The 18,718-nt window shown below is 37.0% G+C and overlaps 1 protein-coding gene across 1 annotated transcript; it reads right to left on the bottom strand.

Annotated features, from left to right (window-relative positions):
• Positions 1 to 16: 16 nt before the first annotated feature.
• Positions 17 to 5,866, bottom strand: LOC146137844 (putative RNA-binding protein 18). Its single transcript, XM_083393603.1, has 4 exons — positions 5,669 to 5,866; positions 2,937 to 3,063; positions 2,315 to 2,481; positions 17 to 815 (listed from the first exon to the last, which is right to left on the bottom strand). The coding sequence occupies exons 1-4, from the start codon at positions 5,797 to 5,799 to the stop codon at positions 614 to 616; spliced, it is 627 nt and encodes a 208-aa protein (XP_083249729.1). The 5' UTR covers positions 5,800 to 5,866; the 3' UTR covers positions 17 to 613.
• Positions 5,867 to 18,718: the final 12,852 nt, after the last annotated feature.

Raw genomic sequence — 18,718 nt, 5'->3', positions numbered from 1 at the left:
AGAGTGTCATAGTGTTTCCAACACCAGTAAAATTAGTTATAACAACATTTCTCACATATTTGGCTAGACAACATTTGTCCTTGGCCTTTGCAAGGTCACGATTTTCACATTTAATTTATACAATTATCACTATACAATGTACAAGTAGGTAAATGTGCTTCATTTTTATAATGATATAGTAGCTGATATAAAAAAAACTTTACTTGGACTGTTGTAAAACATATATATAATTTGTGTCAGGAATTCTCATAAAAATGACAAGTATGATTCCGTCTCAGTTTCAACAATGCTGTTTTGATGACCTATTTAGCTAGTCAACTTTTTTCCTTATCTTTTTTTACAAGGTCATACTACAACATTAAATAACACAGAAAAACAGTGAGTCAAAATTGAACCCTTGCTGTGAGAACACTGTTAATATGCTATAGATTTTTTTGACATTTTTAGCTTGTGTGTACAGATAAGTAAATGTGCTTATAATCATTATAATATTGAAATTGGTATAATAACATTACTTTGACCGTTATAAAACATATCATTTGTGACAGGTAATTCTCACAATGAAGGCAAGTATGACTCTATCTGAAAAAGTGGTTAGAAGTATTAGGTGGTGTTATCTCTTCTTTTTGTGGTAAGTTTTGCGGTAAGGGTGATTTCTTCTAGAAAGTTCTTGAGCAGCCAGGTTGGCCTTCGCTTGGCGCAGGGCTGGGTGCAAATATGGTTGGGGTTCGACAGAAGTTGAAGCAAAATTGCTACCCTCTTCGCTTGATTGCATTTTGCTCAGTTTTGCTTCTATTGATTTTATCATAGACAACCTGCGCAAAACCAGCCTTATAAATACACATTGTTGCTAGGGATGTTCAAAGTAGAATCCCAAGGTATTATAGAATAATAGGTTTCGAATCTAGAATAACGAATCCAGAATATCGAATCCTAGTATATTTTTATTAAATTATCTAACCTTGGTTTTGTTTGGGGAAGGGACTTAATCTACCCCACAGGGCCCACAATCACAGCAATAAAACGCCAAACAATTTGCTAACATGTGTACATTATAATAAAAAAATCTCCCATATGTTTAACATTCTTAACAACTGTCATTTGAAGCAGTTTTCTATAAACTGTATTATATCAACTGTCCAGGTTGTTGCCAAAACTTATATTTTTGCCAATAGTGAGTACAATGAAACACTGCACACAGAAGTCTTAAGCAATTCAGTCCTGTTTTTTAAAGCATTGTTGGGTTTTAGTGCTTCTGTTTTAACTAACATGATATGTTATGCAGTCAAATAATGTACTGCAAAGAATACAAAGTTGCTATTGACATAACGAATTCTTGACAATTACGCTGTTCATAACTGCATAACCTCGCTGAATATTAGCCTAAAGTTGACCTTAAGTAACCCTATGGCGCATTTTGTAGACAGCCAGCACGTTTTACAACGTAATATTACTTTTCCAACTTAACGCATTTAGGGCAATTGCAAACTCCACACCAGACATTACACGTTAGTCGCTTGCCCAATAATGCTTGATTGACACTTAATTATTAGACGAACGGAAGCGAGCGCGATTTTTGGTATAACGGCATTTCTTTTTTATTACATTGCCGAAAATAAAAAATATATGTCAAATATTTTTGAATACGTTTTTGGTTTCACACTTGGCAGCTTTCCACGGCGCAACGGTAAGCGCTGATCTAGTTTAAAATACAGCATCAAAACATTAACAAACCGGACATAGGTAGATGATTCGCGCAAAGGCCGAAAATTTTTCGCACTTAAGTAGTTAAAATAGTCAAAAAGTATTTGAAATGAAGTCATATGTAGTTTGTAAAAGAGGCGACGGGCCCGATGAATTACAGTTGGTTGCCGACCCCAGTCTTACACCAATCTGATATTAACGCAGACAACAAACAGCGAGAAACATCAGCACCGTCTAACTCGGCGTTTTCAGAGAGAGAAAAGCGGAAATCGCTTGATTTAAATTATTAATTGTCGAACACACACTTGCTGATTAGCCAACCCGAACGAATAACAAAAGGCGAAAGAGAAAAACTATCTAGCGTTTACGGTGGACCTAACAAAAGACGAAAAATGGCGTTTTGCGTTTGATTTTGGTTTCGCATTAGTTTAAGATGCGTGACCCAATTACATTTAAAAACACGCAGCTTCAGGCGTTGAGTAAAACTGACAAAAACCAACAAAAAACGATAATGTCACGTACAAAAAGAGGGGTTCCAAACCCCCAAACCCCCCCTCCCCCTGGATACGCCACTGCTTGACCAGTGATCAACTAAATATTTACTACTAACCGGGCATTTGGTTTTGACTCCTGGGTGTCCTGTTTAACCAGATCAGATTTCAGATTCAGGTTAACATGATTGGAATTGTCATAGCGAGGCTCATGTGCCCATTTTACATAAATTCTCTTTGTTAGGACTTGCTTGCCATCCAGATATTTTATAGCATTTTTGGCATCCTGTCAGTAAAAGTATAAAGATTGGAAAAAAATTATTATTTTTTGTTGAATATAAGGTTCCATTTTTCTTTATTTATATATATATATATAAATATATATAAGTGTGAGTGTATTGTGATTCCCTAATACATCTGATCTACATGATGAATAAATTGCAAAGAATCTTGAAGATTGCAATTATATGCATTTTTTATTGGATTGTGGACTGTGGTATAAATATTTTAATTCAAACTAAGCTTCTAAGTAATGCAAATTATAATATTACTATTATTTAAAATATGGTTAAGTAAACATTGTAGACTTAAAAAAACAACATAAAACTGTTTTGAAAAGTAGGAAAAATTTTCAATTTTTAGTCAATAATTAAAATATAATCACATATGTATGATATTGTCTATGTCTATTTGAGTTAATTCATGTCCAATTTCAAACTATGTACAAACATGAATACATACTTTTTCAGAGTAGTAGCTTACAAAGCTGTAACCCCTGTTTAAGCCCTGTGAAGGTCCAGTCTTATGGAATAAAAAATCAAATTCTTTTATTTTGCCAAACTTCCTTAAAAGTTCCAGAATAGTGTATCTATAATAAAGTGGTTGCATTTAAGCATTTTATAATAATATGCCTCCGTCTATAACAGGGATGTCCAACATTTTATTATAGTGGGCCGCATTGACACTTGAAATGATTTAATGGGCCGCAGAACCTATTAAGTTTCAAGATTGAGTATTGCTCTTTAGAGTTATAACGGGCCTTTAGACTTACATATATATTTTTTTGCCCATGCTATACTATTAGTGTGCCCCTAAAAGCTGACTGGCACATTTTAATTAGGCTAATATTGAACGTTTAAAATACTAGCAGGGAGTGAAAATGACTAGCGGACCGCACAAAAATTTCAGATGGGCCGCAACGTGGCCCGCGGGCCGCAGGTTGGACATCCCTGATCTATAACAAAGAAAAATATATTTCTATGTGGAAAGGCAATAGTTTAATTCCTACAACAGCAATAAGAGTGGAAGACTTCCACATTGATGTAAGTCAAACTCAGGAGCGTATTCAGAAAATTAAAAAGGGGTCCAGAATTTTCAACCTAGGTATTTCCCTATTTTTTGTCTATCGTTAATGAATAATGACGTCATAAAATAGTGATTTGTGATGACATCATAATCAGACACAACCAATTAATGTCCAAGAAAAACGATAATATCATTAATGAAAAAGGGGGCGTAGCGCGGGGGGTGTCTAGGAGTCTTGACACCACCCTTTGAAATCTCAGTAAACAATTATCACAAAACTAAAAACGTGATTGCGGCAATGTTACATCGAAAACACTACACTTGGCATTGAAAACAGGTCGGTGCTTATTGCCGCCACCATCTAATCACCACTCGTTATCGTTGTTTCATTTAGCAGTTCGCCTGTCACCAACTCAAGTACAGTCCTTATAGGCCTGATAAGGAAAATATATTTTATTGTTGAAACAAACAATAACAGGCTTGTAAGCTTCAGCAAACGTTTTCACCGCAGGTCGCTCTATTGAATGTTTTTATTAGCTTCAATCTCGAGAAGGAGCGCTTGACTGTGGAATTTTGAAACATAGATTAAAACGTCGGCGAACTAAAGTTTCCCGCTAAACTGATAATAAATGGCCGTCTTACCGAACTTCAGTAATAAGCCATGTTTGTATTTTTCTTGCACAGTTTCAGCTGAATAATTTACTAATTATACAGAGTTGAAAAAGGGCGACTTTGAATCCACGCTTCATACCATCGGCAAAATTAAACTATAAATAACCCCAAATTTGTCGATAAGCATCATTAATTTTGCTGAACAATAGTTGTGATTTATACGTCAGAGACGCTGTTCCGACACCACAATTCCATAGCGTTTTGAGCGCAAGACGCTAATAAGTTGACGAGGTGTTGCAATTTTTTTTAACGTCAAACAGACAATTTTAAACGGCCGTAAGCTCCTAACAATCGCCATTTTTAGCGTGTAGAATACATAAAACGTAGCATTTTTGGGGCTCCGCTGTTACTCGCTGTAAGTTGTTTGTACCACACTCCAGGCTCCCTAGGTGATTTGGGTTACCGATTATGTAACACAGTGACGTATCGGGGCTGGGGTTTGTGACCCCCATTTTTTGATATGTTCGTTTTGGCCATTTAGCAAACTGTCGGAAGCGGAAATGTTTTTAATGTAATTGGGTCATGTGTCCTAAGCTAATGCGTAACCAAAACCTAACGCAATACTCCGTTTTTGTCTTTTTTTGACCGTAAAACGCAGTATATTTCTTCTCTTTCAGTATTTGTTGAGGTTGACTGATTTATCAAGTGTGAATTCGACAATTAGCAATGTTAAGTCAAACCGTCTTTTTTTTTTCACGCTAAAACACGTCGAAGTTGGGCAGCGCCGCTAATGTTCCTCGCTGTTCGCTGTCTGCTCTAATATTGGATATTGGTTAACAACAAATTTTTTTTAACTGAAACAGATTCTTAATAGGAGGTATAATGATGACTGTCATTCGCGTTTCAAAGTCGCCATTTTTAAGTTATGATAGTTAGCGCAAAATTATTCTCTATTAGCATATTCTAAGACAACGTGTTTAGTGTGCAGTTGGCCAATTTATTTTCCCTCAACCTCAGCTTGTATTTTAGCTGACTTGGCACACAGCTCAGGGCAGATGTTGCGCTAATCGTGGCATAATAATACCTGGGGAAAATGATCTATGTTTAGTATTGCAGGTGGTGAAAGGCGTGCCTGTAATTTAACGCTAGTCCCGTACATGGAAAAAGGGAACTGCACTGCTGCAGTTTATGATTCTTCCAAACTCAATCACACATATTTTACGGTCTTGGTTTAGTTTTTCGCCTGGCAGCAGTGTCGACGACACACTTGTGCGCTTTTGCTGGACGTTTGTTGTTTCTGATTAGAATGTTTTATGACGTCATTACAATCACTATTTTATGACATCATACATGTCACTGTTTATGATGTCAATATTCATTAACGTCACAAGGAAAAGAGGGGAATTCCCTAAGTTGAAAACTCGGGACACCCCCCTTTGAAACTGTCACGCTACATGCGGGGTCCAGACACCTAATCCCCCCTGGATACGGCACGGCCTCTGATCATAACATAAATAAAAAATGTTTTATAAAGCAAAAAGGTAAATATATGTTACTCTGTAAGTTTTGGATCCATATTTCCAATCCATATTCTGTAGTCATTTTGAACCTTGACCTGGGTTTCCTTTTCCAAAGGCAAAGGGTCGCTTACTTTATCTTGCTGTGCAGGTGTAAACTGTGTTGTCATTACCAGTCACTCAAATTATTTTTTGATCAAATACTAACAAAACAATAATGAAATCTGCAGGAAAACCTAAACCTCTGTAAATTAAAATGGCAAAGACACAACTTACAAATTTTGTAATATTATTAGAAAATCAAGAATACTACCTGGCCAAAAAAGAGAGCAATGTTGAACTAATTGCATTAGAACAGGATAAAAATCTATTTAATAGTGCTTGAAAACAATTGCACATCCATAATGGCATATTAATTTTGAAACTTTTCAATATTTAAATTTTATACTACCGAGCTGATTTTTCAAACTACAGGTTCAGGCAAAAAAAAATCAATTTCATGAAGCGTTTACTCCATAAATAATTTAAAAATTTATTCATACTTTTTTAATTGTTAGCATGTTAGGCATTTCCTATATATGATGATTTAAAATAATTAACTACTAGGACAAATTTTTGTTCTACTTAAGTGCTTTATCCCTGTAGAGTACAGGCTTTATTTTATGGCAAAACTGTGTGATGAAATGCTCCTTCACCATTTTAAGAGGTACTGTCTTCAAAAATGATGCTAACACACAAAATAATGATTACCTTAAAATGTAAATTGATCTGAATATTATGATTTTCAAAATATTTTTTGGAGCTCTATGCATTTTTTTTTGTGGCAAAATAATCTAGAGGCAGTATACTATTTGGACTTAGTGGTTCTTGGTATTTGCAATTAGTATATATTGACAATTAAACTTTCATATAAAAGTATTGGAGCATTATGGTCCACTTTAAAAATCTACATACAACCACTTTATAGACATATACCAAATTGGCTGAAATATTTGTATTTAATATACTGTGATGCTTCACATCCACTAATCATTGTTATTATTCAATAATATATATATCAGGGGTGGCCAACCAATGCGATACCAAGAGCCGCATATGTTACTTGCTTAACCGGTAAGAGCCACACCTTATACACATGGATTGAAATGAATGGCCTATCATTACATTTCTTACTAACTCCACAAAGCGCTCGCGCGAAAAAGTGCCTTTATTTCGTTAAATAGACACAATTTTAATTTAGAAGGAGACGCGACGCATTGAATAAAAAAATACACATTTCTCGATATAATGTCGTATAATATTATTTGGGCATATTTTACGTTTATCTTGTTTCACAACTGTTCCTAAAATACAATAACCTTAAGGCTTTTAGGCGAACAGTCTAAAACCGATAATAATCCATAACTTAACCAAAGGAAATCGAAACCAAATGATAAGTGCAACTGATGCATGCACATGCCGTACGCGGCGGTAAATACTTGGTAAAACTTAAAGACTTGGTAAATGTAAAAGGCATATCAACGGCATTCAGTATTACCAATTGGGCAATTGCAATTGCATTGCAGGGTACTTACATTTAAGCGTAATCCTTTTGGACAAAACAGGGGACGACACACGTTGTGAGATACGACTAGAGAATTGATCGCCATATTGGTTCTGCGTTTCGGATTACTAAACTAAGGTCCGCGAGTCAGATGCTCGTGGCATCAACGATAGGCGTTGGTGGCATGTTTCCCTAATAAACATAAAATACAGTTGAAATTTTCGTTCCGTGCGACCATACGATTTCTCCGTAGCTACGTAATAAGATATTTTTCGTTTCTAATAAAGTGAAAAGTAGATACGGGTTTCTTAACATCACGGATCCCGGCAACAAAGAAGCAATGTTAATACAAAAAACCAGTGTTGTAAAAACAAGTCTATTTGAAATAACTCAAGTCCAAGTCAAGTCTTTTGTAAAAATAACAAGTCAAGTCCTTGACATAAAAATTAAACTGTTACCATTAAAGTTATTAAACTCGCCCGAATATGAGCAACAATTTAACTAAAAAAATAACACAAACGCAATATACAGCAATAAAAGTGTTTAATGTGCAAAACTTGAGATAAATTTTAATTAAAAACATTTAATTTAGTTGCAAGTTATTTAACCAAATGACTTAAGTCCAAGTTAAGTCATTTGTCCAAAAGACTTAAGTCAAGTCAAGTAATTTTGGTCATACGACTTAAGTTAATTCAAGTCATTTGAAAACAGTGACTTAAGTCAAGTCAATAACTTAAGTTATTACAACACTGGAAAAAAACACAATATTTACACTGAGGTGTTTAAGCTCATTTAGAATAAAAACAGACTCGTATAACAAGGGGGTCAAATCTGATTTATTTCATGCAATTATAATAGCGTTATAATATATACAGTACTCACTTTGATTGACAGAACTTCGCCCCAACAAGACTCCGGTACAACAGATAAAAAATAACACGTCTAACTTAAGACTCAGAAAAATGTGAAGTGAAAGAGGGAGAGAAGTTGGGATTGCGAGCAGATAAACGCGAGAAAAAGGTCGATGAAAAAACACGTGGTCACGAAGCGCGTGGAGAGGCTGGTCCGGAAAATGGCTTAGGAAGCCATAGGAGCACGCGCGCAGAACTTAAAAACTAGGGCAGGCTTGTCAGATTACAGGAAGCTTTGCTTAAAACCGCTAATAACTCAAAACAGTGCACAAAACGATTCAACCATATGCATTTTCAAATACTTAACAAATAATTATAAACTTAACAAATAAATTCGCCAGCTAAACACTACAAATCATCCCCCTTGTCCAAAAGAAAGTCCGGCTGATGTTCGTCTGCTTCTTCTTTTGCCTTTTCCTCCTGTCTTTGAAAGCATTGTTCAAAATGATGAATTCCTCCAGTTTAGATTCCAGGTTGAAAAAAGAATGGTGAGGTGAGCTCTTTCCAGTGATGGATTCCATGATGAGAAAAGCTCGGTGATGATGAACACTCCGATGAGGATATAGATGCAGGATCAGAGATGTGATGACCAGTTGACACGAAAATCCATGTTCCAGATGTCGAGATGTCGAGATGTCGAGATGATAAATCTCCTCCGAACAGAAGAGTTGAGGTCTCCGATCAATCAACTATCGTACATGAAGAGTCGAACACCTCCGAGAGTTGATTGCCAAATGAGTCTGTAATTTAAAACTTGAGCGCAGTTATCGGATTCTAATAAGGTTGTTAAGTTAAGTCTAAGCTACTGTTAACTGTAAAATCTGTAAAATCTGTGACACAACAAAACATAAATTCATGCAAACAAAATTAAACGAAAAGGTAACAGAACAGAAAAAGTCGGTAACAAGTAGTGAGAGCTGAGGAGCAAAAGGAAAGGATTACTAAATCAATCACGGAAACGGGAAGGCAAGTGAATAGGACGACCTCGTCTGGTATGACGCAAAGGTTCATCGTTAGAAACTGTTTCATTAGTTTCAAAGGATGTTGGAAAGTTATCAACATCGGTTGCATCAGGACGAAAGTTGGCAGAGTCAGGAAGAGCCATGAAATCTGAAATATCTGGAAGATAAGCAACCTTAATCCTGTCTATGGAGACGTTGTTACTGCGTCCGCGCATAGCAAGAGTGAAATATTTTGGATGCTTATTTAAAATCTTATAAGGACCGTCAAAATGAGGATAAAGACTGCCTTTGTTAGCATTCACCCTGACGAAAGCATGAGTGCAGGACGACAGCGATGGGTCGAGATACACCTTAGTATCTTTTTGTTCTCTACGAGGAATAAAAGATTGAAGCGACATAAATCTTGTCAGTTGCTGCGAATATTCATGTTGAGGCACATTCGGAACGTAAGTTTCGAAAAATTCGCCTGGCAAACGAAGGGTTGAGCCATAAAGTAACTCAGCAGAACAACAATCAATATCCGGTTTGTAAACAGAACGTAGGCCTAAAAGAACTAAACCTAAGTTTGAATGCCAGTTAAGTGGATCGTCATAAGCCTTCAGAGCGGATTTGAGTGATTTGTGTGTAATTTCGATCGCTCCGTTTGAGGCTGGGTGGTAAGCGGTTGTAGTCTGCAATTTAATGCCTAGATTGTTGCAAAAGTTTGCAAACAGAGCTGAGCAAAACTGCGTGCCGCGATCGGTAGTTAAGCGTGTTGGACAGCCGAAACGCGCAATCCAGTGAAGCAAAAATGCGTCGGTGCATGTAGACGCTGAAATGTCACGCAACGGTATGGCTTCTAGCCAACGCGTGTATCGATCAGTGCATGTTAAAAGATAAGAATATCCGTTTGAAAGAGGAAGAGGACCAACGATGTCCAGGTGACAATCGCTAAAGCGAGAAGAAGGTTCGACAAATTTAGCTAAAGGAGCCTTATTATGTCGAATGACCTTGCAACGTTGACAAGCAATGCAAGTTTGACACCACCTTTGAATGTCTGCTTTCATGCCGTGCCACACAAAACGATCGCCGATAAGACGCTGCGTCGCTTTATTACCAGGGTGTGACAACGAGTGAAAGGTGTCAAACACACGTTTTCGCAACTGGTGGGGAACAACAGGACGAAAGTTTCCTGTTGAAACATCTCCGATAATTGATACGTCGGTATCTGGAATTAAATCTGTTTGTAGGCGCAAAGAAGCATAATCATCTGAAAGAGTGTTAAGAAACATTTCGCCTTTTTGTTTGTCTGCAATTTCCGTTAAAGGAAGTAGCTCGTCAGCTAAAGAGACAGCGTTAATTTCAATGCGCGAAAGAGCATCACTGGCGGTGTTCAGAAAACCACTCATAAATTCAACATTGTTGGTGTGCTGCGCAATGAAATCCATATAACGCGTTTGGCGAGGAGTGAAATTTTCGCTGTTTGAGCGGAATCCTTTCACTAAAGGTAGATGATCAGATATGCAATTAAAGGATCGACCTTGAAGTATGTCCTTAAAATGTTTAAGAGACAAATAAATTGCGAGAAGTTCGCGATCAAAAGTCGAAAATTTCCTTTGAGGTGCGGTTAGAGCTTTTGAAAAGAAACCTATGGGTTTCCACTCCCCATTATCAAATTGATTCAAAGCAGAACCAACTGCAAATTGGCTGGCATCGCAAATGAGAGAAAATCTCGCATTATGCTTAGGAAATTGCAACAAAGTTTGGTCGCTAAGTTGACTTTTGACTTTATCAAAAGCATCAACAGCGTCAGACGACCATTCTAAGGCTTTTGTGCAACCTTTCTTTTCCTTCGAAATCATGCCGTTCAGGTGCCGTAGCGACTCTGATATATTTGGGAGAAACCGTTTGTAATAGTTGATTAACCCGAGGAATGATCTAAGGTGGGTAACAGTCCGAGGGCGAGGAAAATTCCTGACAGATTCGACTCGACATTTTAAAGGACGGAGTCCTTCGCGAGTAACTCGGTGGCCCAAGAAATCAAGCTCGGTTTGGCCTATCTTACTTTTCTTGCGATTAATCACTATGCCATAGTCTGTTAATCGTTGAAAAATCAAGTTAAGATGGCGCTTGTGCTCATCCTCGTCAGCACTAGCTACGAGTAAATCATCGACATTAGCAAAACAAAAGCTTTCATAACCGCGTAATACTTTATTGATGAATCTTTGAAACGTTTGTGAAGCGTTGCATAAACCAAAGTTCATCCTACGGTATTGAAAAGCGCCAATAGGAGTAGTGATAGTGGTTTTACCAATCGAGTCTGCATGCATTGGTACTTGATGGTACGCAGATAGCAAATCGATTGAGCTAAAAAACTTCATTCCGTAAAGATTGTAAGTAAAATCGCGCAAGAAAGGCATTGGGTAAGAATCTTTTACAGTGGCTAAATTAAGGCGACGATAATCGCCAACGCATCTGTAAGAACCATCCTTCTTTTTTACCATGTGAAGCGGTGAAGCCCAAGGCGAATTGCTTGGCTCAACAATACCCTTTTCAAGTAAATCGCCAAACTGTTTTTTTACGACTTCTAACAATTCGGGCGCGAGGCGACGCGGGCGACAAGAAACTGGTAAACCCTTTGTTTCAATCACATGTGTGACATCATGCTTTACCGGCCGATTGACTGACATCGGTTGGGTAAGCGTTGGAAAATTATCGAGGAGTTTCTCGAATTGATTGAGAGGCACGTCCGGTTCGTTAGGCGCAGATAAGGAAACAGCGGCCGTTTTCAAAGTAACGCAACAATTACTGAATTGTTTCGCGATCGGCGCTGGGGCAGAAAGAATTATCGGAACGAGTCGCGATATATTTGTAAACAAGCGGGCACTTCTGCCTATCAAAGAATGAATTGACAAGCTGGCAATGTTTAACAAGTAAAGCAGGCATGTCACGAATGCCGTGCATACAGGCTGAATGGAGCATTTCCGCGACTGGCTGCCGGAAAGATTAACAGCTGCTGTGCGTTTTACAGATTTCTTCTGTTTAGCAGACTTGCTAATACGTTTGCCACGTTTTGTCAGCGGCTTGACAGGCGACGTGACAGGAAAGGCGGAACAATCAACATCTGTGCGGCTTACATATTTTCTCTGTTTGACAGATTTGCAAATACTCTTGCCACGAATTGTCGGAGGTTTAGCAGGCGACGGCTGTGACGTGTTAGTAACGGCGGAAGAATTAACACGTGGCGCGTTTGCACTGGAATTAGATTTAATTAGTCGCTTGTGCCTTACGTCGACCAAAAGATTGTGTCTGCCTAAAAAGTCTGCTCCCAAAATGCATTCGTGAACATCACAAACTAAAAATTTCCATTTGTAAGAACCAACATACAAATTTAGATTTAGAACAACTTCGCCATAAGATTTGAAATTGTTGCCGATCGCGCATTTCATATTGACTGCCTTAGAACGGCGAAATTCTGTTACCATAGATTTCGGAATTAAACTTAAAACACTTCCCGAATCCACGAGGAAAGATAATTGATTTGAGCAGTCGAAAACGGTGAACGTGTCATTGTTAATATTTGATTTGTCCTTCATACGTTTCACCGACGCGAAGGACTTGGCTCGTTTTTTGAAAAGTGCCGGTAGTTCGGTTGTTCAAAACGCGTTGAACTTGCGCCGTATGTCTGAGAGTTATAGCGCTTAGGTGGGTCATTGTAATCCCAAGATCTTTCATTACGATTTCGAAAAGGCGGTCGAGAATGCCAAGGTTGCCGTTGATTGTTTGGCGGCGAAAAAGAGTTGCCATTTCGGTAAGAATTAGTATTATGATACGAGCGGTTGTTGTAACCTTCTCGCCTTTGATTAGAGAAATTGTTTTGTTGTTTTTCGTTAGATTGAGTGGTGTGTAATGTGCGTAAGGCACCTAAGTCTTCAGCAATCTTACTTAATTGTAATTGAAAATTATTGTTTATTAAGGTTTGAGAATTCACCAAACCTGATGTGTCGGTTTTTGTTTGAGTTAGCGCTGGGTTAACAGCGGGGGCCATAGGTAAACCATTAGGATTTCCGATCATCATGATTTTGTCAGCTTTATCTGCTAAGGCGTCTAAATCAAGATCGTAATCAGCAGCGAGAACCAAACGAAAGTTTTCTGGCATTCGCTCAAGAAAAAGCTTTTTTAAAACCTTTTCTGTTGTTGAATTTTGTTCACCACCATTAATTAGTAATTGTTTCATTTTGTTCATTAATTCGGAAGGGCGGGAGCTTCCGAGTTGTGTCTCGTGTAAAAGTTTGTCAAGACGACGAATGTCATTGTCTTGATATTGTTTTAAGAGAGCTATTTTGAGAGAAATGTAAGGTGTCTCTGTTGAGCGATTTAGGATCGCATGTCCAATTTTAGTAATTTGGGGCTGTTTTAAGGCCGAAATTGTTAGGTTGAAACGTTCATGTTCCCCAAAAATGAAATGATTTTCGAAGATTGCTTCGATTGCGGCAAGCCAAAGTTTAACATCCTGAGGCCAAAAATCAGGTAAGGCTACTTTGCGCAAGGCATGCGCCGTGGAACCCAAATTAGTTTGAATTAGATTTGGAGTTGATTGAAAACTCGGCTGAACGTTAGGTGTAGGTTGAGTTTGGATTGGCCAGTTACCGTATCCTACAGGGGTCGTTTGTTGGTAATATTTTGATGTATTTAATTTGACCAAACGTGTCTGTTGTGTTAAATTAGGTGTCATGTTAGTAAAAGTTGAGCTAACTGTACCCTGCGATGACGTGCAACTAGTTATCTCGAAAGGGTTAAACGCGCTAGCTGAACCTGATTGCGAGTAAATCGAAGGTGCAACAGCCGAAATACTACCATTAGAAGACGAAACACTTACTTGGTATGTTGAGTAGATAGATGAAACTGTAGGAAAGTCATTAGGATTAAGAAAAGAGCCTGTTAATGCATGCGATTCACTAACCCCAGGAGACATAGCAGCTTCAGTACTAACATTACCTTCAAAACCTGGCAATTCGATTTGTCCCAAATTAGCCATCATATCGGAAGATTTAGCACTGCTTTTAGAACTTCGAAACTTATCAGAAAATTTAGTGAAAATAGGTAGGAATTTTCCCGAAGATTTATCAGTGCTCATTACTCGTAAAGCTAATCATGCAACAACAAAAACATGCAAATCAAGCAAGGCGTAGACTTAAATTTAACTGTGCGTTAACTTGGTTATTTCTGAGAATTTACAAATATTTCAAAGAACGTTAGTTAGGTTTAGAATTATTTTGACTCTTATCAAGAAGGTTTTATTGCGTGTTCAAATCACACTAGGGCGTCGCCAAAAATGAGGTGTTTAAGCTCATTTAGAATAAAAACAGACTCGTATAACAAGGGGGTCAAATCTGATTTATTTCATGCAATTATAATAGCGTTATAATATATACAGTACTCACTTTGATTGACAGAACTTCGCCCCAACAAGACTCCGGTACAACAGATAAAAAATAACACGTCTAACTTAAGACTCAGAAAAATGTGAAGTGAAAGAGGGAGAGAAGTTGGGATTGCGAGCAGATAAACGCGAGAAAAAGGTCGATGAAAAAACACGTGGTCACGAAGCGCGTGGAGAGGCTGGTCCGGAAAATGGCTTAGGAAGCCATAGGAGCACGCGCGCAGAACTTAAAAACTAGGGCAGGCTTGTCAGATTACAGGAAGCTTTGCTTAAAACCGCTAATAACTCAAAACAGTGCACAAAACGATTCAACCATATGCATTTTCAAATACTTAACAAATAATTATAAACTTAACAAATAAATTCGCCAGCTAAACACTACAACACCTAAAAACACTTTCAACACGTTTAACGCATGTCTGTTTGTGCTTGTGGATATATAGCGTGTTCGCCTGGAAAAGTGCTAAATATTTCTCCTCAACACTCTTTTCCTTGCTCTGGCAAATCCAGTCGGCATTTACCGCAGCTAGTTCACAACGCAGTCGCTTTTGTGCTATATAGTTGGACGAGACTGCTGGAAAAAGGTGAACAAGACACAACGATATTAACCAGGGAGTCGAACCGGAACCGAACCGGAACTTTATGAACCGGTTTTGGGTAAATTTTTTCCGAACCGTAACCGATACTGAACCGGTTTTTATAAGATTTTGAGGAGCCGAACCGGAACTGAACCGAATAATTTGAAAGTACCTGAACCTTAACCAAACCCGAACCTGTAAATAAAAGCGGTTCGCTTCTGCATGACGTCACAACTTCTATTTTACAGAGTCAAGTTACGCCATGTTCGAAATTTTATGAAAAAATATGAATTTTAAATGAAAAAATCGTTAATTTTTATTTTTTTAGATATTTCAATATTGAGTTTCTGTTTTTTTAATCAGTCACGTAACTTAGATTAAATGACTTACAATTCAAACATTATTCTCTACATTTAAATTATATTGTATCTGAACCGGAACTTTTAAATTCCTCCAAACCGAAACTGAACCGGATTCCGAAAAAATCCTTGAACCCGAACCGAACATGAAAAGTCAAACGGTTCGACTCCCTGATATTAACGTCATACTTACGAGACGTGTTTTACTGCGCTTTAAGTTTGTCATTGCAAGCAGGTTTATGCTGATTGCTGAGATTTTCGAATTCTCAACAAATCGATAAGCGACCTGACAATATGCACTAGAAAATACAATGGTAGTTTGTTTAGTTTCGATTTAGTAGAAGCAAATAGCACGGTGGTCATGTCCCCTGTTAGATATACAAATCTTAAGTTTTCAATTCGACAAAACAAAAACACTGTGACTCTTTTCAAAATGTAATTTCCAATAAATTTTAGGGAGTCGAACCGAACCTGATCGACAACTATTTCGTTAGCATTAGATCTATTCCGACCCTTTGTTGAAAAAGTTCGGGCATACCTGCACTAGAATAAGCCTCAGAATTTTAGCAAAATAATTGACCAGAGCTTACACTTTCTGTCAAACTCGTTTTAATTTGGTCAGTGCAACAAAATAATTTATTTGCATTATACTGTAATCTGTAACAAATAAATTCACATTAAATTCAACACCTGCAGGACAATAAAGAAAAAAAGATTCAAGACAACACCTTTAATTACTTTAAGCGCAGCCCTTCATATATTTCTTTCTGCCAGCAAGGTAAAACATAAAATGAATTTAACCTGGCAAGTGTAAGGTAAATAAAAAACAACCACTGGAAATACTTTAAAAGAGGTGGACCAATAATATTGACCATTATTCCGCTCTTACTGGATGGTATATTGATTGTGATATTTTTTGGTTGATATTTTAATATAAAAACATTATGTAGTTTATCCTTTGAAACAAACAAATTTCTTGTTTTTTGAAACTGCAAATTGGTTGTTTGTTTTCATTTTTATTGCTGTCTGATTTTACATTTGGGTATCTGTTTTGGTCTAAAAAAGTGACATCCGTCTATCTCCACTTTAAAACAATAAATTTGCGAAAGCTATATGCAACATTTAATAGGAAACATATTTGTATATAGGCTTCCAAGCTCTCCGATAAGGTGCAACAAAAGTTTGAAAAACAAGCTACCACACATGATATACTAGATATTACACCATGTTATTGTATTTATTTGCAGGACCCTTTATTTTCTAGTGTTCAATGATGGATAAACAGGTTCTTAGTTTGAACAAAATGATATGCTATTTTTCATAGAAAAACAATGATATCCTGGTATATATAAAATCAATTAGCTTCAAGGAACACGTGTTCCTGAAAAATTAATATATCATCGGAAAACTAAATCTTGCCAGGATTTTTGATGTTTTAAAATCTACTGAAGAGCTGCATCAATGGCTGCAATGATCTTTTTGAACTTGGTATCCGTGTCAACATATCCATTTCCGTTTTTCTTTGAATGAATAGGCTTGCCATTGACCGAAACCTCAAAGTAGCCAGTCACCCCTTTGGTTCCTTGTAAATCAAAACAAAGCTCATCATTGCTATATTCTGACATCAGGTCCCTCTGAAGTGCCTTGGCCTTTGGTAGGTACCCTCAGGCACCACAATAGACAACCTCAACTGTCACTATTTTACTCATTGTTGTGTGGGTTGATGTGTATTATATGTTAAAAAAAAAATTCGCAGAATCTAAACAAAATAAAAACAGGTGGCAATTATAATATGGCTTACTTTTAGGCCATGGGTTTTTAAATAACATTTAGGTGAATTCAAATGTGCAAAACTAATAGTAGATTTTAAGATTTAATTTGTTTTAGTAACAAACAAACAGATGCAACAAGTTCTTGTTTAGCAATGATGGGTGCACAAAGTGTTCGATGGATGATGAAATGCGACATTAGACTCGATTATAGTCTCAGAAAAAAATATAAGCTTAGGCCTATATCAAATGATGCGCGTTCTATACGTTTTGTTGATAGTCAAAACAATTTTTTTAATAAAGGCTACTAAAAGTGAGAATAAGTAGTGGGCCGTACGTAAATATCAGGCGGGCCCAATGCGGCCCGCAGGCAGGACATCCCTGGCTTAGGCCATACCTTTTAATAACTGTTTAGATATAACCTCTGTGTTTACTTTGAAGTCATAAAAATTTACTTAACTGGAGAATACTTAAAATATCCCAGACATAAAATATAACTCTGAAAAAACAAATAAAAGGTACAAAGAGGAATTCAGATGAACAAACCTAAATCAAATTATATTCATTAAGGATGTCGGACGCTTTTATGCTGTTTTTCGACAGGATCATTACTTGTTTGTTTTTTTCTATTCGGGCACATGTTTATTTGTATACATAGCTTGAAAAAAACAATTTTGGACACTTTTTGTAGTATACATAGCTCAAAAAAATAGTTTGGCCCTTTATCGTTTGTATTTATCTCAAAAAATACTAATTTGGGCACTTTTTGTTCCATAATATCACCAAAAATACCAAGTGGGCATGTTTTTGTTTGTACGTAGCTCAATAATAAACATTTTAGCACTTTTTTGTTTGTATGTATATGGCTTAGAAATACGAATTTGGTCTTTTGTTCTATGTAGTTTGAGAAAAAAAACAATTTGGGCAGTTTTTGGTTTGTTTGTAGCTCGAAAAAAATATTATAATGTACACTTTTCTTGGTTATGTTTGAAAAATACCAATTTGGCCACTTTTTGTTTGTACCTTACTCGGAAAAACTAATTTGGGCACACTTTTGTTTGGAAAACGTTTAAATGTAAAAAGAATGCCCTGGCAACCCTGATTTACACTTGACATGATATTTGCCTTTCTTTAACGTCATAAGTAGGGCAATTATTTAGAAAGTTTTTGTTTAAATTTTATTTTAAAATCACATTTAGTTTTGAATTAGACTTACATCCAACAACATTTTAACTGTATTTTATACCTTTATGAAAGCAATATACGGTATATGCGAGCAGGCATATAATATCTTTATTTTGCTTCCGGCAGTTATGTGTCTTTAATTTGGACAAATGAAATTTATTAAACAGTGATGCTGTGCCCTTTTTTGATGGTGATTTACACACATTTTTTTTACACAATCTTAAGGCCCGTTTACACTACAACTGCACTGAGCGGAGCTGAGCTGCACTGGGCGTGAAATTGTTTTCACTACAGCTGCAGTAAGCTGCGCTGGGCGGAAAAATCGAGAGGGGTTGGTAGCCGAGGTCGCATATACGGGCG

Source organism: Ascidiella aspersa, chromosome 7 (genome assembly GCF_963924565.1).
Source record: "Ascidiella aspersa chromosome 7, kaAscAspe10.2, whole genome shotgun sequence".
NCBI lineage: Eukaryota > Metazoa > Chordata > Ascidiacea > Phlebobranchia > Ascidiidae > Ascidiella > Ascidiella aspersa.
The sequence above is the reverse complement of the archived record's forward strand: the minus strand, read 5'-3'. Positions and strand labels throughout refer to the sequence as shown.